The sequence below is a fragment of the Diaporthe citri genome (genome assembly GCF_014595645.1).
Source record: "Diaporthe citri strain NFHF-8-4 chromosome Unknown scaffold_10, whole genome shotgun sequence".
Taxonomy (NCBI): Eukaryota; Fungi; Ascomycota; class Sordariomycetes; order Diaporthales; family Diaporthaceae; genus Diaporthe; species Diaporthe citri.
Genome location: NW_025064855.1, coordinates 684,257 through 707,081, shown reverse-complemented (window position 1 = coordinate 707,081; position 22,825 = coordinate 684,257). Strand labels below are relative to the sequence as shown.

The following is a 22,825-nucleotide window of genomic DNA, read 5'->3' as shown; positions in this document are numbered from 1 at the left end:
AAAGTATTTATTAACTTTTAAAAGCATTTTTTTACTCTTTTTAAGTCTTAATTAAAGCTTAATATTAATTAATATATTAATTATATTAATTTATCTTAATATTAATATAAAAAAAGATAAAAAAGTTTTAAGTATTTTCTTAAATAAGGATATAAAAAGTTTAATCCTTATATTTATAAAAAATTTTTAAATTAAAGTTTAAAAAATTTATTAAGCTAAAGGGAAAGGTTAATAAATATTAATTTATATTTATAATGCTTATTTATAAAAAAGAGCTATATATATTAAAAAATAAGTTAATAAGATTCCTTTTACTTTAATTACTATTAAATTAATTAATAAAACCATTTAGCTTTTAATTAAAACTCTTTATAAGCAAATAAGCGTTAAAGTTTATCTTATAAATAATTATTCTTTTAATAATATTATTCTTAAGGGCATAGTTAATTAAAAACTTATTTATAAAGAAGGAATGAAATTAATTATAAATAAGAATTATAAAAGTAAATATAATATTTAAATTTAGCTTAAGTTTTTTTTAATTAATAAGGGATTAAAATTAATGCTTAATTAATTAAGTATTTTTTTATAAAAAAACTATAACTTTTTTTTAAAGTAAAAAAAGGAAATATTTATTTATTTGCTTTTTAATTAAGAGAAATCTTTAATATAAGATTAATTTTATATTGCTTAAATTAATATTAATATAACGTTATTATAATTTATTTAAATAATTTCTTATAAAGCATATTAAGTAAAAATAATTTAGCTTTTAAAAACCTTAAAAGATATAATTATTAAAATGCTTAAAGATTAATAAGCTAATAAAGTTATTAAGAAATCTTATATTATTTATAAAAATTAATGGTTTTTTATTAAAAAGAAGGATTTTAATTATTAATTTATTAATAATATTTTAAAAGCTAATAAAGTTATAATTAAAAATGCTTTTATTTTATTATTAATAAATAAGTTTATTAAAAAGTTTATAATATATAAAATATTATTCTTTCTTAACTTTTTTTTAAGATATAATTAAATTAAGTTAAATAAAAAAAGTTAAAATATTATAATATTCTTTACTTTAATTAAATTATTTTAATAATATAACTTATTTATAAAAGCTATAAATTTTATTATTTAATTTATATAATGCATAATTTAAATCTTTTATAACTTAATTCTTATAATATATAAACTTTTTCTTAATAATATTATAATTAAAAGCTTAAAAATAAATTATAAAAATAAAGAAATACTTATTTTATTAAGGGTTTAAAAATATATAGCTAAGTATATTAAAAATCTTAATAATATTCTTTATAATTTTAAGTTAATTAAAAAGGTAATTAATGCTATTAAATTAAAATAATATAAGTAATAAGCTAATATTATTAACTATATTTATAAAATACTTAATTAATTTTTATTAAATAAAAAGATTATTAAAATTAATAAATAAAATACTTATAAGAATATAATTAAGCTTAAATCTTTTTTAAGCTTATTAAACTTTTATAAAGCATAAATACTTTTTTATAAAATTATTATTAAGTTATTATTTAATCTTTTAAAGAAGGATATACCTTATTAATAAATCTTAAATTATTAAAAAGCTATAAATACTCTTAAAGCTATAATTACTTTAAAGCCATACTTAATTAATATTAATTATTTTAGCAATAAGATTATTTTTATAATAAATATAAGTTTTAAGAAATAAAGTATATACTTTATATAAATTAAAAATAAAATGCAATACTTAATTTAATATAAAAGTAATATTTAAATAAAGGCTAAAAAGCTATATAATATAATAAAGCAAAAATATAAAGCTATTTTATATATAATTAAGTATTTATGCTTTTATATTTATATTATTTATTTTATCTTAAAAATAAATTTAAATATCTTAATTTAATAATTAAAGGGATTTATTTTAAATATATTAAGCGCTTATATTATAAGATAACTAATAATAATTAAAATATATAATTTCATTATTTATTATATTAAAGGCTTTAAGAATATTATTATAAATATACTTTTTAAAAAGTTATTAAGGTTATTAAATAAGGTAAATTATAAATTTAAAGAGGATATTAAGAATTAATATAATACTTTTCTTAATTAATTATTTTAACCTTAATTATTTAATTAAAAATTATTACTACTTAATAATTATTTTTAATTAAAAAAATTACTTAAGATTACTTAATATCTTTATTATAAAACTTATTTTAAAAACTTAATATTATAATAATAATTATTTTTTTATAAAAAGGCTTATTATTTCTTTATTTATAAAGAAACTTTTTAAAAATAACTTAAAAAGGATTTATTATAATAATAAGTTATAAATAACTTTAATTAAAGGTATAAAATTATTAAAAATTATTATACTCTTTTTAAATATTATAAAAAAAATGCTACTTATTTTTAAATTTAAGCTATATATTATTAAAAAGGAATATATATTAATATTAAAAAGGTTATTACTAATTATTTTCATTATAATAAATAAAATACTTAAATTTATAATAATGGAATTATTTTAATTATATTAAATTAATTATTTATTAAAATTTATATTAATATTTAATATTTATCTTTTAATTAAAAATATAATAAGTTAATTAAAAAATAATATAACTTAATAAGATAGGTTAAAGTTATGCCTTTTAAGATAATTAACTTAAAAAGTATTAAAAAGTTCTTTATTTAAAAATTCCTTCTTAAATAAAGGCTTTTAATAAAAATAATAATAAATAATAAATATAAGAATATAAGCTAACTTACTTAATATTTCTTAATAATTAAAATTAAAAAGATTATAATCTTAATATATAACCCTTATATTAATAATATTATTAAGTATAGCTACTTTATTATTATAATTATTATTAAGAAAATGCTTAATAAAGGCATTAAAGGCTAGGTATAAATCTTACTTTATGCTTTCTTTATTAATTAAACTTTATTTAAAAGATTTTATAAAAAAAGTTCTTTTTATTTTTTTTATAGCTTTAAATTAATTATTTTAATTAAGATTATTATTCTTATATAGCATATTTAAACTTAAATTTTAAATATATTTACTTAAAATGTTTTTAATTCTTAACTTTAATTACTTCTTAATTTTTTATAAAATATAAAGATAATAATTAAATTAATTTTTAATTATAAAAAGAAAGCTATATAATAAAATATATTTTATAATTTCCCTTAACTTATTCCTTTAAAAAAGGATAACTTAATTTTGCTTATTAATAAGTAAAGAAAAGTTAATTATTCTTTATTTTAAAAACTAACTTATTATTAATTTAATTCTTTTATTATTTATAAGATTTATTATAATAATATTTATAAACTTTAAATACTTAATAATATTTACCTTTTAAATATATTTTTATTAAAATAAATAAAAAGATTTATTAATTATTTTAAGATATAAAAATTTAAACCTTATTTATTTTAAAAAATTAACCTTATAAGTATTATAAATAATAATAACCCTTTTTTAAATATTTTAATAAATTTTAATTTATTTAACCTTATCTTAAATAACCTTAACTTTAATTATTATTAAGATTAATTAAATATATCTTTATTTATTGCTTAAATATATTAATTATTTATAAACTTAAATTTATTAAATTTTATAAACTTTAATATTTAAAATATTAAATTTATAATATATTTATATATAAAGTAAAGAAACTTAAGAAATAAATCCTTATAATTTATTAATATTCCTTTGCTTTAATTAAATAACTCTTAATATTCTTAATATAATTAGCTTAATAATACTTTTAAATCTTAGCTTAAGTATTTATTTAAAAGAAGGGGAATTATCTTTTTTTATATATATATATATATATTTATGATAATATAAAATTTCTTTTTATATATATTTATTTACTTAATTAAATTTAGCCTTAAGTTTAAATATAAAATATTATATTTTTAAAAAATGCATTATAAAATTTATTATATACTTATTTATTATTTTCTTATTAAAATTAAAAACTTTCTTTTTCTTTTTAATAATTTAATTTACTTTTCCCTTTTTTTCTTTTATTTTAATTACTATTTATATCTTATTAAAAGCTTATTTTTATAATTAATATAATAAGAATTCTGCATTATAGGGTTATAATTATTAACTTTAAATAATGCTAATCTTTTTATTTTAAATAATATTAAAGCTAATTATTTCTTTTAGCTATGCCATTTTATTAATAATAATTATTAAGCTAAGCATATCCTTAAACTTTACTTATTTAGCTATTATTACTTTTTATACCTTCTTTATATTATTATATTTATTAAAAATATAATTAAATTCCTTAATATAATAAATATAATTAATATAAGCATTATTATAAAAACTATATAAGGAGTAATAATTAAAAAAAGGAATTATAATAAAAACATTCCTATTTATAATTAAGGAAAAGTTATAATTTATGCACTTTAAGCAGCATTTATAAGGAAAAGCATTTTAATAATTATAAAAGGCTATAAGTAAAGCTACTTAATAGCAATAATTAAAGTAATTATATATTATTATTATATACTTTTTATAAGGAGCTTTATTACTTTCCTTAATAATAATAATATTTATATAGCTTTTAATTAAATTCTTAATATTATTTAAAAATTATTCTTTTTATAGCTTATTAAGAAATTTATTAAATAATTCCTTAACTACCTTTTTAAAAATAAAATTAATAAGTTATTAAATAAGGTATTAATTTTATTTAATATTAATAATCTTATATATATAAATACTTTTTATAAAAGCATTATAAAGAATAATTTTAATAAACTAATCTTTATTAAGAATGCCTTTTAACTTAAAGAAGGTATAAATGCTTTTAATTAAAACTTGCTTAATTTATAAGTTATAATAAATAGCTTAAAAAGAGAAAGGGAAATCTTTTTATATTAAACTTCTTAACTTTAATTAAGAAGAATTTAATAATAAAGATATTATTATAAAAAAATATTTAAAAATAAAAGGATTATAATATTTTACTTTAATTTTAATTTAATTTAAAGGCTAATTAAAGTTAAGAGGATATTAAAAAAAGAAAGGAAGAAAAAGGAATTTAAGAAAGGAAAGGAAATTTAAATATATAAAGCTATTATAATAAGAGAAAGTAAATAATATTAATAATAAGCTATTTTATTATTAAAAAGAGTAATTTATTACCTTGCTTTTAATTAAGGTTAGTTTATTACTTAAAAGGAGTTACTTACCTTTAATTCCTTGCTTATAAAGAAGTTATTTATTTTTCTATTATAAAGAAATTTTAATTAAGTAACTTATTTTAATTTATACTTAATAAATTTATAAATTAAGAAGAAAGTACTTTATAATTAATTATTATTTAAAAAAAACAAGAAATTATATACCCTTTTACTTTAATTATTAATAAAATAATAAATAAACTACTTTTAATAATAACTTATAAGCTTTCTTATTACTCCTTCCTTTTAATTAATATAATTATTTAACTTAAGAATAATAAGTTACTAACTTTTATTACTTTAACCTTATATATATTATTATATTTATTTATTTATAGCTAAGCTTTCTTCCTTTTTCTTTTTCTTTTTCTTCTTCTTCTTACCTTTATATTATTATTAATTAAAAGTTAAAAGTTAGCTGCTACTTAATTATTTTAATAATAATATACTTTTAATATATTAATTTTTTCCCTTACTTAATTCTTATTTAAGAATAAGTAATAGTTATTTATAAAAGCTACCTTAAGCTATAGCTAAATATTAATTATATTTCTTTCTTATTTTTAACCTTCTTTATCTTAATTACTTATATAATAATCCCTAAAAGTATAAGGCTCTTTTTATTATTATACCTCCCTTCTTTATTATTTAACTTTTATTACTTACTTTTTATTTTACTATTTATTTTCTTTACCTTCTTTCCTTATAATTAAAAGCTAAAATATCTTTTAATTAAAAAGATAAGATAAAAAAGTAATTTTAATTACTTTTATATTATAAAATACCTTAAAACCCTAATATCTTAATTTTAATAATTAAATTTATTAATTTAAAAAAGAATAATTTAATATTAATAATTATAAAACTTCCTTATTTTAATAACTTTAAAAACTTACTTAATAAAGCATTATAATTTTTAAATATTATAAATATTTAAAATTAATAAAACTTTATTTAAAAAGTAAATATTAACTTTTTTAAAAATCCTTTTTAAATAAGAATTATTATAAATAAAATTTACTTAAATAATATTTAGCAATCCTAAATCTTTAATTAATTATTATTTTTTAATATAAAATAAATAATATTTAATAATAAGCTTATAAAGATAATATAAAAATATTTCCTAAGCATTAATCTTTATTTTAAGTTAAAAAAATTAATTAAGTTAATAAATTTAATAAAATAATATTAAGCCTTTTTTACCCTTAATTTCTTTAATATAAAAGAAATACTTTATAAATATAAAGAATTAAAAACTTAATATATTATAGCCCTTATAATTTAATAACTTCTTAACTTTTAAAATATTATATTCTTATTTAAAAAACCTTTATATTATAATTATATTTTATTTAAAAAATATTAATAATATAAATTAATAAAGGATTATAAATTTATTATTATACTTATTTATATATTTAATTATTAAATAATAATAATTTTTAATAAAATAAAGAATTATTGCTTATTATAAAATAATTTTATATTAAAAAATAAAAAGAGTAAGATAAATAAAAATATTAAAGTGCTTATTTATAAATATTTAATAGCTACCTTAAAAAATAAAATGTAAAATTTTAATAAGGAATTTATATTAAGATTAAAATAAATTAATAAAGTATTTTATAAATAATATATTGCTAAGTTTATTAAAAATTACTTTAAGGAAAATTAAAGAAAGAATAATTAAAAGGTATGGAATTAAGTTAAGGCTTTTTTAATTAAAATTATATACTTTAAAATACTTAAAGCTATTATTAATATTATTACTTAAATATTTATTATTTAATTAAAACTTAATAAAATTAATAAAGCTATTTAAATACTTATATTAATTCCCTTTATTAAGATTAATAATATAAAAGTAATTAAAGTAAAAAATAAGCTTTTATTATAAAGAAATATTATTTAATAATAATTATTTAAATTATAATATATTAAGATTATTATTAATTATAAAAAGGATATAAAAAAAATAATATCTTTAATATAAATTAATTTAATAATTTAATTTTAAATATTTAATATATAATAAGGTATAAACTTTTAAATAGCTTAAAATTAATTAAGTAAAACCTTAATTAAATAAGTTTTTAGCTTAAGTATTATATTATAAAATATTTTAAAGCTAATAAAAAATACTTATCTTAATATATATAAAGATCTTTCTTATTTACTTATCTTAATAATAAATATAAATAAAACTTAAAATACATTAATTAATTTAAAATAATTAAAATAATAATAAAGTTTATTTAAAAATAATTTAAAAAGCTTATAAATAAGCTAATTAAATAATTAAATATAAAGCATAAATATTAAAAGCAAAAGTATTATAAAAAGTAAAAATAAAAATAAAAGTTTTATAAAAAGCAAAAGCAAAAGTTAATAAAGCTAGTATATTATACTTAATATAATAATTAAAAGAAAAAATAAATTTACTTTTTATTTTATAAAAATATTTAAATCTTAAATAGCTATATTAATATTAATTATTAAAGCAAATTTTAATAGTTAAAAGAATATAATTAATAAATATATTATTAAGTAAATCTTAGAAATATTTAAAGTTTTTATAAAAAAGTAAAAGTTATAATAAGATAAGCAAGTAAGGAATTAAAGATAATAATAATAATTAGGATTATAATAAGATAAATTTTAAAATTTAAAAACTTAATTAAAAATAGTAAAGTTTTATTTTAGCAATTTTTATAATATTTATTATAAAGTACTTAAAGAGGGGTATATTAATAAGTATAGGGAATTATATAAGAAATGATATTATATTAAATTCCAGCTAGCTATAAAAAGCTAGCTTTTATACTTATTTTAAATATTCTTTTAAGAAATTAATTCTTTTCTTTTCTTATATATTTAATGCTTTAATTAAGCTTTTTTTATTTTTAAGAATTTTTAAAATATTTATCTTTTCCCTTTTTTTAGCTTTCTTTTATTCTTATCTTCCCTTTTTATTATATTAAAGCTCTTCCTTAAGTTATCCTTAAGAGGGTTTAGCAGAACCTATCCTTATTGTTTAAGTAGCTCGTTTTCAATATATTAAGAATAATTATATATTAATAATATATAAATTATGCATAATATATATATAAAAAAAGCATATTAAAACCTTAATTGCATATCATTATTATATCATTATTCCATTAATATATTGATGCGATCTTAACAAAAAAAACCCCTCCCCCTGGTAGGATAGCATCCTTACTCTCGCCCTTACTTGCGCGGCAAATCCATATGAAAGCATACTCAACCAAGCACGCACGCGGAGGACGGCCATGCCCCCTTTTGAAATCAATGCCGATAGGGATCACCGGGACCCGGATGATGATGCTCTTGTTATGGTGCCCCTGAATTACTTCAACCACGCAGTATACGAGCAACCGCCTGGCTACCGAGCATGGGCGTTGCAAGAGCGCGTTATGGCCACGCGCGTGGTCAGCTTTGGCCTGGGCGAGCTCTTTTGGGACTGTGCTCAGCTTCCCAATGCAAGTGAGTCGATTCCGGGTGGCTTGCAAGCGACACAAATCGAGACGCGAGGCCCAGATTTCCTCGATCTGATCAGGACGAACGGCCCAATTTTCTTCGGTCTGACGAAGAAAACCGTCCCTGACGGGTCAACCAACGACGCGTTGTTGGAAACGTGGTGGAGTGTGCTACACGAATATACGAAATGAGAGCTAACGTATCCTAAGACGGACAAACTAGTGGCCCTGTCGGCCATCGCACATGATATCGGAAAAGCTATGAACGATGTTTACATTGCTGGCCATTTCTGGAAGACTTTACCCGGAAGTCTCAATTGGGTCTTGACGGATTCGCCACCGCCGCGCTCGGATCCAGAGAAGGCGACAAGATTGTTCTGGTCAGAGAAACCAGGCGCTGAAGACGACGGACCGCGCACGCCTAGTTGGAGCTGGGCATCCATGGATAGTCCTGTATTTGGCTGTAGGGGAGGTCTGCCCTTGCCACAGTTGGCGGATGCAGTGTCTTACACACTTGAGCTGGCCAACGATGCCAACCCTACTGGTACTTGCACCTCCGCCAGCATATCTATCAGGGCTTACTGCGCCGAAATTGAATGGCAAAGTCAAAACGAGCCCGCCATGCTGGCTCGCACGGAAGCGTGGGCTTGCGAGGACTTTGACCTCGACCTTGATGAAACCGAAGTCATACGTGTGGAGGGGTCTCAGAGTCTAATTGTAGCTCTAAGTGAGGATGAGGAGCGGCAAGAATGGGCGGGTTTGGTAGTAGAGAGGGTACCCCACGAAGGGAGGATCGCGTACAGACGGATCGACCACTTCAGCATCTCTGGCGAGGATGTTGGAGGGTCAACCTGGTGGGATGAACGCATTTCCATTTTCGGGGGAGAGAAGAGGCTTTTGGAGTTGGTGTAAGACATCGTTGCGGCTGAATTAGAACTGGAATCGTTCGACAATCCGTGATAAAAGAGGACAGCATCATGGTCCTGCATGTGGGTGAAATCGTGAGGGTTGCCTGGAGCGGCCTGTTCGGTAGGGGTGCGGTGTATCTCGATGGGTGAATATGTGTCTGCAGAGACTCGGACTGCATAGTCCCAATAAAGGGAACACTGCCGTCCACATTTCAAAGACACGTTTCTCTATTTTGCACGGGGATAGGCATTGCAAGTAAGGTGGGACGAAGATTTCTCGCACACGGTCTCAGTGGCACGGCCCGCTGTCACACATCATGGGCAGATCCGCCATTGACCAAGCAGTCACCGAAGCTTACATGAGATAAGACAGCAGAGCAGTGCTTGGGACTCCAGCCACTTGGCGAGCCTGGCTATCCTGCACAATTGCACTTCATGGTTCCCGAGTCCCGCAGATCATATGCTGATCCGATCGACGACAGGACGCATGGGAGACAAGGTAGTACCCTGAACTTATGCGTCAATCCTAACCCTCGAGACGTCACCTCAGACAGGACGACAGCTTTGGAAACGCGGGACTGTCAAGGCATGCATTTTCGGAGACCTTATCCTGGTAAGAGGACGAAAACTTTGAACAACAATGTTATTGCAAATCATACTGACTCACATCGGTAAAAGTGATAAACAATGATAATATTACATATTCTAGGATCATTGGTACAGCATGGTGGACTTTCAAGTATTCGGTGAGCAAAAGGCCTGTGACGGGCTAAATTCACGGTCTGTGTCTTTCTCAGACCAATTTCTTCTTGAGGAAATTTTTACTCAACGTCGAAGCCAAACCTTGTACTCCTGCAATCGGACTTCTCATCTTGCCACGCGGCCGAGCTGTAGATAAGCACTGCTGCAAAGCGAATCTGCGGTGTTTCAAGTGATGTCTTTTTTACCCACCACTTCCTAATCTGTCTTTTGCTGTTCCACAATGGTGGATGCTCCCAGCAGCGCTCAAAGCGTCCCCGCGGGGAACGGACACATTGTGGATCAGCAATTGTACCCGCAGCCTGGTGATACCAAAGAGCGCCTGCCAAGTCGAACCCGTCCAGGAAAACAAAACTCCAGGATGACCATAATAGAATTACGGAGTCCTGGTTTCCGGCCCATGTTGACCATTGACGACGCTGTCATCTTGCGTATCCAGAAACGCATCTGGTGTCTACCGGAGCTTGGCATTGAATTGCTGCTTTGACCTCCCCACGTTTTCGTTTTCAGCAGTTGAATCTACTTCAGTCACTATGCTGCTGTCAACAATAATAAGAGCCACTGCGCGAGTGGATCTTCTCGAAGCAAGGGAGTGGGTGGAAGTCGTGCTGAAGTGAGCAGGGCTCAAGAACGACCTTCAATTTCCCCCACCATGAACGCAGCAGTCGCCTACAGGGCATCCCTCTACGGCCTGGACCAGCCGTTGGGACTGCCCCCGGGCGCTCGACGCAGGAACAACGGCGACTTGGACAAAAAATCACCGCTGGCAATAGAACAAGAAAAGATCGCACGCCGGCAAAGCTTCATCCCAGTCAACTGGGTCCAGTACAAGAACCACTGCGCCCAAGAAGCAACCACCAAGCCAGAATCCATATTCGATGTCGTCTGGGAGCAGGAGCCCGAGGTCCACAGCGTGAGGGATCAGGCCTGGCGCATGTTCACCATCTTCCCGTACCGAGACGCAGTCTGGGTCGTCAAGATCTTCCTCACCCTCGGCGGCACGCTGATGGCCCTCGCGGCCACCTTCGGCGTCGTGACGGCCCAGATACAAGCCAGGGGCCAGAAGGTAACGCCGCAGACCCTGGGGTTCAACATCAACGCCGCCACTATACTTACCACCGACTTCGGCCTCATCCTCCTGCTGATGGGTGCGTCGCTGGGCCTGGTCGCGATCCTGAACGCCCACCGCGGCGCCATGGAGCCACTCGACATCAAGATCGGGGCCCTCGAGCCGCCCAAATCATATAAGCCCGCCCTTCTCGGCGCTAAATCATGGGTATGGCTGCCGACCAGGGACGACCTCGCCGCCCTGTGGGCCAAGGTCCCCTTCCGCGCCGGCTTCGTCAACTGGGTGGGTCTCGTCGCCCTCAACGTCGTTGTCGTCACGACCATCCCGGGACTCTTCGACCCGGGCGACACGCAGCGGATCCTCCTGGCCATCCAGCTGCCGCTCTTCATCGGCTTCGTGCTGCTGGTCGTGGCCAACTCCTTGCTCTTGATATGGCTGCAGGAGAGGTGGTACAAGCCCAGCTGGCAGAAGGCCTCGTGGCTGAGCGCCTTCGGCTCCACGGTCGGGTCCGTCAGCCTGACGCTGTCGACGCTGTACCAATTTGCCGGCATGGGCCTCTCTGGTGCCCTGGCTACGCTGGTCGGCCGCTGGGTGTTCTTTGTGGCCATCACCATTGGGTTCTACGACCTTATGGCGTTTCATCCTAATTCTTGGGCTGGTGTTTCGATTGGTGGTCGGTAATGGTAAAGCAGTTACAGGCTGGCCGGGTTTCGGTGACTAATTTCGGCATACACATTCTGACGAATTGATGGCGTCGCCGTGCGATGACGGCTCTGATGGTTACGGATGAACCATTACAATTATTTTCCTGGGTTATTCGCAAAGACCAACCTATATGAGGAGAATTGAAATACGGGATATACAAAAGAGTCACAGCTTATCCTTGTGCCAAAGTAAATAGACAACCATTCTTTTTTCATCGCACCGTTTACGGGTGACCTCCATGCATGGCTTTCAACCGAGTATACCCTTGATCTTGCAAGTGAGCGCGTTCTCCCTGAACTTTCCCTGGATGGCATCGTTCGCCGTCTCTGGTACGTGTTAATCATCTGATACGGGTCCCAAAGTGATGCATTCTGGAGCATTCCAAAACATGACAGATTGGGGGCCCGTGAAAGGGGGAGGATGGTGCTTACGGTTCCAGAAGGTGCAATACTTGGCGCCCATGCCAGCAAACTGCGAAATCTCGTCGTTCGTGCAGGGCCCGGCGGGACCAGGGTTGGGCCCGAATATGCAGGGCTCGATGATCTGCGCCGTCTTGCTGAAGTTCTTGCAGTGGCAGATGTGGTCGTCGCGCGCGCAACCGTTGGTGGTGAGGGCGAGCCCGTGGCAGTACTGTGCGCACTTGGGCATGAGGGCCGTGTACTCGGGCTGTGTCTTGATGCAGGCGAAGTTGACTTCTTTGCTGGCAAGTCCTTTCAGCCCGATCGTGGTGGCTCCGACAGTCGTGCTTGCAATGCTTGCGCATGCGAGGAGGAGCGTTGAGAGTTGCATTCTGGTGGTTTTGTGTGGTGAAGGCTGAGTTGATGTCTGAGAGAGTTGGAATTGATATGGCAGTTGTTCTTCACGGCGGACTGAATGAATACCAACTTTTGAAGAAAATACGAACTCAAGGGATAATATGTTGACCAAACCCATGAGCCCCAATGCTTCCTTCGTGTCATTTTATAACTCCATGGTACGTCGCTCTAGCTTCCCAAGTTTCTTGATCCTAACTTACGATGGCCAACGGCGAAATCATTAAGGGGTTCCGAATCAACGGCGTGCCTATTCACAGCCCGTCCTCGTATAATCCTCTTGGCAAGCCCAGCTGAGATTGCATCGTGATGAATTTTGGATGTTGAGAAAATGAGCTAAACATCGCGGTTCCTGTGGTCGGACGATTGCCGAGACACCAGAGTAAAAGCCGCACGGGAGCAATTCAATAAATCAGATTAAAGCCACGAACGTCCGAGCTCGTTTCTGCGCTTGCGCGCTGCCCAGCCGCCGTTGGCGATCTAGCCTCGACCGCTCCGCCCGCTTGGTGAGCGTGCCTGGCCTGGATCGGGGTCACAGGCCCAGCCATCTGTCCTCCACATTGATCTGCACCGAAACATTTGCGCCGAGTTAGCGCCTACTAGGCCTTGGGGCTCAGGTCTTCTGGATTGCTGTGGCTATCGCCAACGGTGAAGGAGCCTCGTGATCACGCCAGCCCAGAATAGTATGCCCGAGCGGGAAACTTGGAATCATGTACTCTCCTTAATTTTCAAGTCTTAGCTACCTAGAATTTTCCCTCTATGCTCGGGTCGCTATACTAATCCCGACAATTAGACATTGTAGGTCAATAAGACATGTGAAAAATACTCACCAGACTGATTACGATATGGCGACTCCGAAGCCCTCTGTAGTTCAAATTCCAGGAGTTTTGATGATAGCTCTGCATTCTGTAAAGAACGTCTCGGTAGAACCACGTTGATTGATGATTAGTGCTACTGAGTAGAATTCTTTTCGTTGATAGATGTCGGACATGTTTGGGGTGACCAAGGTTCTTGCGATACCTTAAAAGCGATGTTTTAGGCTGGCCAAGATAGTATCAGTGTTATAATTGTGTGTAGATTCATGGCTTAGCTGAAAGCCTGCGCAGTCTGTGAGGTCCAAGACGTCTGCGTGTGGTGATGCCTCGACCGAGTTGGCAAACTCCAACGACTGTCGACTGTGGAGCAAGCGGCTGAACGGCCGAAGGCTTCTGATTCCAGCCAAATCGTCATCGGCTTGCAATCATTTCTCTACAGAGGTAGTCCAAATACCGCTCGATGTGCTAGGCTCTGTGACTGGCGTGCTGGATTTGGTCGCCGTCCCAAGGTCCGTGGGATTGATCTATTGGTCGGTGTGCTCAAAGCCGGTCCCGTTCTAGTCTCATCACCAAATTCTGGTATCGTGAACAAGAAACAGACGTAAATCGTGCTCCAGAGCGGGGAGTCGTTCTAGTGCGCCGTTCTGTGATTTCTGAGTAGTACACTGGCCTTCGTCCGGGACAAAGACTATATACCAGGGCGGCGAACAGGACCTGACCATGTTCCATGTCGTCCTCAAACATTATGCAATTATGGCTATGTCCTAATTCCCCGTTTTTGTAGGCTGAATTTCTCATCCTGCATCAATGCCCGTGTTCAGAAGAAGAAAAGCCCAAAATTGATGTGAGGGCTGACGAGGAGAGAAACAGAAGCCGAGACAGGGTTTTCCTGCTTTACTGCGTGACCCATGCATCATTCCTATGGAACTGGCGCGTAAATATCGCGGCGGGGACCAGTACTCCCAAACAAGTTGGCTTCCATGTCACAATATCGTAGCTCATGAGACTGCTTCGGTGCAAACAGAGATCTTAGTACTGTTGAGGCACTTGTACCATGACAGCATATCTATTGCCTGTGCTTTTCTGTAATCGCTCGCTAAGTAAAACAGAGGTCCCAGTCATCACAGGTCCTCCTCGGGTAAAAATGTTGTTGAGTAAGGACCCCAGTCGGGACAGGTGAGACTTCCATACTGGTCCCCACACTGCAAAAGACCCCCCTCGTTACCTATTTCCGCGTCTGCAGCACACATTGTCAGTACAAACATCTTCAAATGGCAGTTACGCAGCATCAGGACTGAGGCTTACTCATATCGATCGTCGTATCCACGTACTCCCCATTATCATTCCGGCATTGGCACGTCATGATGGGCCCGTCCCAGGAATCCCGCATGATGGCACAGCTGTCGACCTCGCACGTCTGGCTCAGGTTGTCCGACGGCTCCTCGTCGTCGCCATACGCCTTGAGCGCGCCATTGACGTTCTTGTAGCAGTCGGCCAGCTTCAGCCTGGTGCAGATCCGCGACCGCTCGTTCCCTTGCTCGTCGGTGCCCCCGGAGCAGAACGCCTCGAGGTAGAGCTCATGGCTGCCGTCTGCTACGCCGTTGTCGAGGTAGTAATCTAGGAGACGGGCCTGTCAGATTTTCTGGTCCGCCTACGACCACGCGTCTCCTGAGAGACCCTGTGTCACCGGGATGAGACAGCGGCTGGACTCACTATAACATGAGTGCTGGAAGTTTTGGGCGGATACGTGTGCGGACAGCGATACCACTGCTGCCACCAAGGCGATCAAGAGATTCATGCTGGGCGGCGATTCGTGTGTGCCCGTTTGAGAAGTTGGAGAGAAGGATGGATGAGGCGAGAGTCGGTTCGAAACGCGAATTTGAGAAGGTTTGGTCCGTTGTGTTGGCCAAGCCAAGCCTCATGCAACACAAATCGAATCTTCAGGTGGTACGACGATGACTCGGGTTTCGGCTCATTATTTTCGTCGGATTGCAGCAAACATCTTGCTTGTGTAAGGTGGCGGTCCGAAGACGATTAGGATGCTCACATTGTCTTGAAGATCGCAATTCGCAGCTGTGCACAGGTGGAGAGGTAGCTAAGGTAAGTGGAAAGGGAGTCAGCGTACGCCCACCCAGCTTCCACAGTACGCCCACCCAGCTTCCAGCGTTGGCCCACCCAGTACTTCCTTTTCTTAGTATTATATTAATAAAACTAGGTACTTTTCTAAGTTTACCCCGCATATAAGAAGCTAGGGTAGCTATTTTCTAATTTAAGCAATACTTTAAAAATACAAGCAGCCCCTAGAGCGCCCAGAGCCCCCAGAGCGCCCAGAGCCCCCAGAGCGCCCCGAGGGAGCAGAGGGCCGCGAGGGCGCTGAGGCCGCAGAGGGTGCAGAGGGCCGCAGAGGGCGCTGAGGCCGCAGAGGGTGCAGAGGGCCGCAGAGGGTGCAGAGGGCCGCAGAGGGCGCTGAGGCCGCAGAGGGCGCAAAGGGCCGCAGAGGGCGCAGAGGGCGCAAAGGGCGCAGAGGGTGCAAAGGGCTGCAGAGGGCGCAGAGGGCGGCAGAGAGCAAAAGTAACTTTTAAGTTGCAAATAGAGGGGTAGCTATGGGACCCCTCTGAGATAGCTATAGCTATGCTTTATTAATAACCCCGCAGTACTAATATTTTATAGCGCATGCAGCCAATTTCCTTGTACTGGGTGGGCCAACGCTGGAAGCTGGGTGGGCGTACTGTGGAAGCTGGGTGGGCGTACGCTGACTCGTGGAAAGGGGACAAAGCGACCGGCCCATCGGGATGGGCGGGGTGCTGACCCAACAAAGGAAACTGTGAACTTTAAAGCTTAATTCATCTACGGTTCGGCGGAGGATTGGCTGCTGTCATATGACACGGAAATGAACCATGCGGGCTGCTGACGCGGTTAGAGTGCCAAGCACTCTACATCATCTGGGGTATAGTTTTGCCCTAGGAGCTTTCGAAAAGGCATCGTTCGGCAAAGCTAAGCCAATGCAGCCGCAGTGGCGCTTGGGCGTCTGCTAGACGGCATATGCTCGTATTCAGCTCACAGCGTATCACTTCAACGTATTGCGAGGTCTGTCTATTGCTGTGCCGAGGATGGAGTGACTCGACGTGTTTCGGAAGTGAGTCGCAGGACTGTTCATAAAGTAGACTGAGTGCCGTAGGAGATTGTCTTGGCACTACTTTGTGGAACCAAAAATGAACTTTAAAAAGCGCCCACTTTGAACGAACAATTTACCTTTTTCGAGACGTGTGCACCTCCTTGTATGTTTTACCGATTTCCTCTCAATCTTGACCTGGGATTGAGACCTGGTGTTTTGCTATCCGCGGCGTCCTCCCGTTGTCGACTATCCCAACCGAACACACAGCTACATATTGCAGCAGAAAGAAAGCAGGGGCTCAGGTCAGGATGCCAATCAAGGATTTATTGACTAACTACCCAGATAGCTATATGGTTATTGTTTAATCCCGTCTACAGTGGCCAGTGGTAGTGATGAAGTATGAAGTGCCTTTGAGGCAGTGAATAGATAGGCAAGGAAACAGGGCGAGCGCAGCAAAGGCGCAACAACAGTCTCTGCCGCAGGCCAGGAAACGAGTGACCTGCCATCTAGTCACCTCCACCAAATTCAATACCTGTCCTAGAGCTGGAGCTGCACTGAGTGGACTCCTTATCCAATCTTGTCCTAGGGACTCCCATTCTCATCGATAACGATAGGGGGTTGGCCGTTTGCTGCGAGTGTAAGGCTAAAGGTAGTGGGGATGTTAATAAGATCTGTGATGGAGAGGACGGTGATACTAGGGAGGGATTATAACTATCCCTCTCCTGTAATGATCATCACTTACTATATGGAAAAATGCTTTGTTACAATACGGCCTTCAGAGTATATTGGAACTTGGGAGGTACATACCAGTTCTGCGAGAGAAGCATCTTCCATGTCGGTAATATTGTACTTGGTCCCGGGGTTCACATTGGTGCAAACAACGTGAGGAATGGTATCTGTACAACCACTACCAAGGAAGAGGTGAATATTAAGCGCAGAGGCCGTAGCGAATAGGCCGAGGATGATCTTGGGGGGCCACATATTGGAAAGACGCAAAAATTGACTGTATTGATCTGGATTGGTAAGTTGACGAGGATACAAAGGAGCGAGATGCTGGGAACAGTTTGAGCAAGAGGATGAGCGGCCTTTTGTAGATATCCTGAGGCTTGCTATTCCATCAATATCTACAACAGCTGACGCATGGCTCGATTCTTGAACCCATATTCAGCTTTCGTCCCGCAATTGATTGTCAGCTACAGCATCCTCTCCCTCAAGAGACGAGAGTTATGATACAGATGCATCAGCCTAGTCCAGACCCCTAGTCATCGATTGCCATTGGTGATGATGAGTTGGTCTTACCATCCCCACAACTGGCATCGCCAGCCAGCCTCGGATTGATCGCCTCATCCCCGGACTGATCATTGACGGTCTCAGCCTCGGAATACCGGCTCGCTGCTCAGACTGATACTGGGCTCAGATGCTCCCACCCGATCAGATACATCATTATATAGCGCTGTTTTTTCTGAACACTCTTCACCTAGGCATACCAACACCACCTTTGCACTAGGCGCCATAAGATCCCGCTGAGACACTATCCTATTGCACCACTCTCATCTTTCAGACTGTTCCACCGAGCCTCCTAGCACTCACACTGTGACTACCCGTCCGCAGGCCGACATAATGAGACTTGTCAGCTAGGATCAAATTCAGTGTATACCTGAGATCTCTCTGCTTTCATTTGGTCTTTTTCTGTTTTATCTTATCACCAATTATCTGGTGCCCGTTATTACAACATGCAGGTGTCCCAAGAATTTCCAAGTCAAGCCGTACATGATTGACTTATTTACTGTCGAGTCCCGATTACTGGTAATTGATGCCAAAACAGAGCTGTCAATAAGAGAGGGGATTCTCCGGACCCATTGAAGATGTGTAATTAAGTAGACTTCAAGACAAATTCCGCAGCATTTTTACCTCGACCAAAAGAGGGAAGGCCAATATGGTAGTGTATCTGTATCTACGGGAAGATTGTAGGCAACCTTTACGCTGGGAAAAAGGATCACAACACCTCTTTCCACGCCTCCGGAAAAGGAATAAGAAAAGAAAACAGTGGAAATTCAGACGGCCAATATTTTCTTAAACATCTTGATCGCGAAACGTAGCGCCAAGCACTGCGGTGCCAGATTCGTCAGGCGGCCGCCCGCACTTATGTGATGCCAAGAGGCAATGGCAGTCTGGTCGGCGATGAGAGGCATTGGGATATTGGCTTGCCTGGGTTCTGCTGATCGATCATCTCTCTCCCCCCGAGTGGATAGATGTAAATAATGATGAAGCAATGAAGCAAACGATAGTTAATTGTTGTGTTGTTAAGGAGAGAAATCTCCCGTTATTAAACGCTTAGAAGGAGCCTATTTATAGGCTAGCGTTAGCGTATGGGTATATAATCCTTGCACCTTTTAATACACCCCTTATCGCAAGTATTATTATTTTAATGATAATAAGAGATATCCCGTTTTAATGGCTAAAAATATAATTTAAATGTTTCGTTATAATTTATATTAAAACCATTATATAAACATTATTTAATATTTATATATTCCGTTTATATTATTTTTAGTTAATTATTTAAATGCTTATTTAGTAATATAAACCCTATATTTATCTTAATTTTAATCTTATATAAGCTTTTTTAAAGGTAAGGCAAGGTAATGCTTTTATATAAATATTAATGAAATTATCTTTAAATATAATATAATAAATATTATATATTTTTTTAATTTTTTTATAAATAAAGTAATAATAAATAGTAATATATTTTAATTAAACGTTAACTTTATAATTTTAAATAAGGTTTAATATTAATTAATTATTAATATATAAAATAAGTAAATATTTAATATTTTTAATATTTAAATTTTTTAATGCTTAAATTATTTAATAAAGATATAATAATGCTAATAAATATATTATATATTTTATTTTATAAGTAGATTTTATAATAATAAATTAACGCTTTAATAATTAAGTAATTGGGTTGCCGTTAAGCAGTTATATATATCCGCTAAATGCTTTTAAATTATTTAAATTTATATTATAAGAAGTATTAATATATATATTAAGTATAGTAAATTAAAATAATAATGTTTATTTTAAAAATCTTAGGGTATAATTTAATATATATTAAATATATTAAAGCATTTCCTTTACAATATTTAAATAATAATTATAAGCTTTATATTAAATATTAAGAGCATTATATATAAAAATATAAGATTAAGTTTTATTTTAATAATAAGAAAATTAATAGATTTAGTAAGTAATTAATATATTATTATATTTATTATAATATTATTAAGTTCTTTTTATTATAGAAATAAATTTAGATTTATAAGAGTTTATTTTTAATTATAATTAAATATATTAAAGTATTTTAAAATTTATTAAGTATATTCCTTTTAGGAAATATGAATTTTATTATTAATTTATATAATTTTTAATTTAAGTAGGTATTTATAAAAATTAAAATCTTTATATTTAAAATATTATATAAGCTTAATGCGAAATTTATTAACTTAAAAGGAATTCTTAATGATAAGAATATTATTAATATAAATAGTGATAATAATTTAATTTTTAATAAAAATATAAGTATTAAATATTATTTTTATTAAATATTTAATTAATTCTTCTTTAAAAGTATTAAATTATTTATAATTTAATTATTTAAGTTTATATAAAGCATTAAGAAGTTTTAAAATAATTTATTAATTTTTAAATAATATTTAATATTCTTATAATAATTATATATAAATATTATATTTTAGATAATTATGTAAGTATACCGTTTTAATGTTAAATTATTAAAGCTATTAGCTTATTATGGTAATAATAGCGATAATTAGTTTTAAATTATTATAATGCGTTATTAAGCTATATATATTATTATAATTTATATTATGGATTTATATATTGAAAACGAGCCACTTAAATAAATAAGGATAGGTTCTGCTAAACCCTCTTAAGGATAACTTAAGGAGGAGCTTTAACGTAATAAAGAGGAAAGATAGGAATAAAAGGGAATTAAAGAAAGGGAAAAGATAAATATTTTAAAAAATTTTAAAAATAAAAAAAGCTTAATTAAAGTATTAAATATATAAGAAAAGAAAAGAGTTAATTTCTTAAAAGAATATTTAAAATAAGCATAAAAGCTAGCTTTTTATAATTAATTAAAATTTAACGTAATATTATTTCTTATATAATTCCTTATATTTATTAATATATTCTTTTTTAAATACTTTATAATAAGTATTATAAAGATTATTAAAATAAAACTTTATTATTTTTAATTAAGCTTTTAGCTTTTAAAATTTACTTTATTATAATCTTAATTATTATTATTATTTTTAATTTCTTACTTATTTATTTTATTATAACTTTTGCTTTTTTTTAAAAGCTTTAAATATTCTTAAGATTTACTTAATAATATATTTATTAATTATATTTTTTTAATTATTAAAGTTTACTTTAATAACTAGCATTAATATAATTATTAAAGATTTAAATATTTTTATAAAATAAAAAGTAAATTTATTTTTTCTTTTAATTATTATATTAAGTATAATATATTAACTTTATTAACTTTTATTCTTACTTTTTATAAAGTTTTTATTTTTACTTTTACTTTTTATAATATTTTTATTTTTAATATTTATATTTTATATTTAATTACTTAATTAGCTTACTTATAAGCCTTTTAAATTATTTTTAAATAAACTTTATTATTATTTTAATTATTTTAAATTAATTAATATACTTTAAGTTTTATTTATATTTATTATTAAAATAAGTAAGTAAAAAAGATTCTTATATATATTAAAATAAATATTTTTTATTAACTTTAAAATATCTTATAATATAATAATTAAGCTAAAAGCTTATTTAATTAAAGTTTTACTTAGCTAATTTTAAGCTATTTAAAAGTTTATACCTTATTATATATTAAATATTTAAAATTAAGTTATTAAATTAATTTATATTAAAAATATTATTTCCCTTATACTCTTTTTATAATTAATAATAATCTTAATATATTATAATTTAAATAATTATTATTAAATAATATTTCTTTATAATAAAAGCTTACTTTTTATTTTAATTATTTTTATATTATTAATTTTAATAAAGGGAATTAATATAAATATTTAAATAGCTTTATTAATTTTATTAAACTTTAATTAAATAGTAAATATTTAAGTAATAATGCTAATAATAACTTTAAATATCTTAAAATATATAATTTTAATTAAAAAAGTCTTAACTTAATTTTATACTTTTTAATTATTCTTTTCTTAATATTCTTTAAAATAATTTTTAATAAACTTAATAACATATTATTTATAAAATACTTTATTAATTTATTTTAATTTTAATATAAACTTTTTATTAAAATCTTATATTTTATCTTTTAAAGTAATTATTAAATATTTATAAATAAATACTTTAGCATTTTTATTTATTTTACTTTTTTTATTTCTTAATATAAAATTATTTTATAATAAGTAATAATTTTTTATTTTATTAAAAATTATTATTATTTAATAATTAAATATATAAATAAATATAATAATAAATTTATAATCTTTTATTAATTTATATTATTAATATTTCTTAAGTAAAATATAATTATAATATAAAGATTTTTTAAATAAGAATATAATATTTTAAAAGTTAAAAAGTTGCTAAGTTATAAAGGTTATAATATATTAAGTTTTTAATTTTTTATATTTATAAAGCATTCCTTTTATATTAAAGAAATTAAAAGTAAAAAAGGCTTAATATTATTTTATTAAATTTATTAACTTAGTTAATTTTCTTAACTTAAAATAAAGATTAATACTTAGGAAATATTTTTATATTATCTTTATAAACTTATTATTAAATATTATT

The 22,825-nt window shown here is 31.0% G+C and overlaps 5 protein-coding genes across 5 annotated transcripts; 2 read left to right on the top strand and 3 right to left on the bottom strand.

Moving 5' to 3' along the window:
- Positions 1 to 8,552: 8,552 nt before the first annotated feature.
- Positions 8,553 to 9,671, top strand: INS49_003419 (uncharacterized protein; the record flags this gene model as incomplete). Its single annotated transcript, XM_043164213.1, has 2 exons — positions 8,553 to 8,766; positions 8,983 to 9,671. 2 exons carry the CDS (start codon positions 8,553 to 8,555, stop codon positions 9,669 to 9,671), a joined length of 903 nt encoding a protein of 300 aa, XP_043018978.1.
- A 1,407-nt stretch (positions 9,672 to 11,078) lies between these two features.
- On the top strand, positions 11,079 to 12,176 carry INS49_003418 (uncharacterized protein; the record flags this gene model as incomplete). Its single annotated transcript, XM_043164212.1, has 1 exon — positions 11,079 to 12,176. The coding sequence occupies one exon, from the start codon at positions 11,079 to 11,081 to the stop codon at positions 12,174 to 12,176; it is 1,098 nt and encodes a 365-aa protein (XP_043018977.1).
- Positions 12,177 to 12,449: 273 nt separating this feature from the next.
- On the bottom strand, positions 12,450 to 12,989 carry INS49_003417 (uncharacterized protein; the record flags this gene model as incomplete). The annotated part of the gene is made up of 2 exons (XM_043164211.1): positions 12,450 to 12,526; positions 12,632 to 12,989. 2 exons carry the CDS (start codon positions 12,987 to 12,989, stop codon positions 12,450 to 12,452), a joined length of 435 nt encoding a protein of 144 aa, XP_043018976.1.
- A 1,959-nt stretch (positions 12,990 to 14,948) lies between these two features.
- On the bottom strand, positions 14,949 to 15,625 carry INS49_003416 (uncharacterized protein; the record flags this gene model as incomplete). Its single annotated transcript, XM_043164210.1, has 3 exons — positions 14,949 to 15,064; positions 15,133 to 15,444; positions 15,541 to 15,625. 3 exons carry the CDS (start codon positions 15,623 to 15,625, stop codon positions 14,949 to 14,951), a joined length of 513 nt encoding a protein of 170 aa, XP_043018975.1.
- A 502-nt stretch (positions 15,626 to 16,127) lies between these two features.
- INS49_003415 (uncharacterized protein) lies at positions 16,128 to 17,923 on the bottom strand (the record flags this gene model as incomplete). The annotated part of the gene is made up of 2 exons (XM_043164209.1): positions 16,128 to 16,364; positions 17,750 to 17,923. 2 exons carry the CDS (start codon positions 17,921 to 17,923, stop codon positions 16,128 to 16,130), a joined length of 411 nt encoding a protein of 136 aa, XP_043018974.1.
- Positions 17,924 to 22,825: the final 4,902 nt, after the last annotated feature.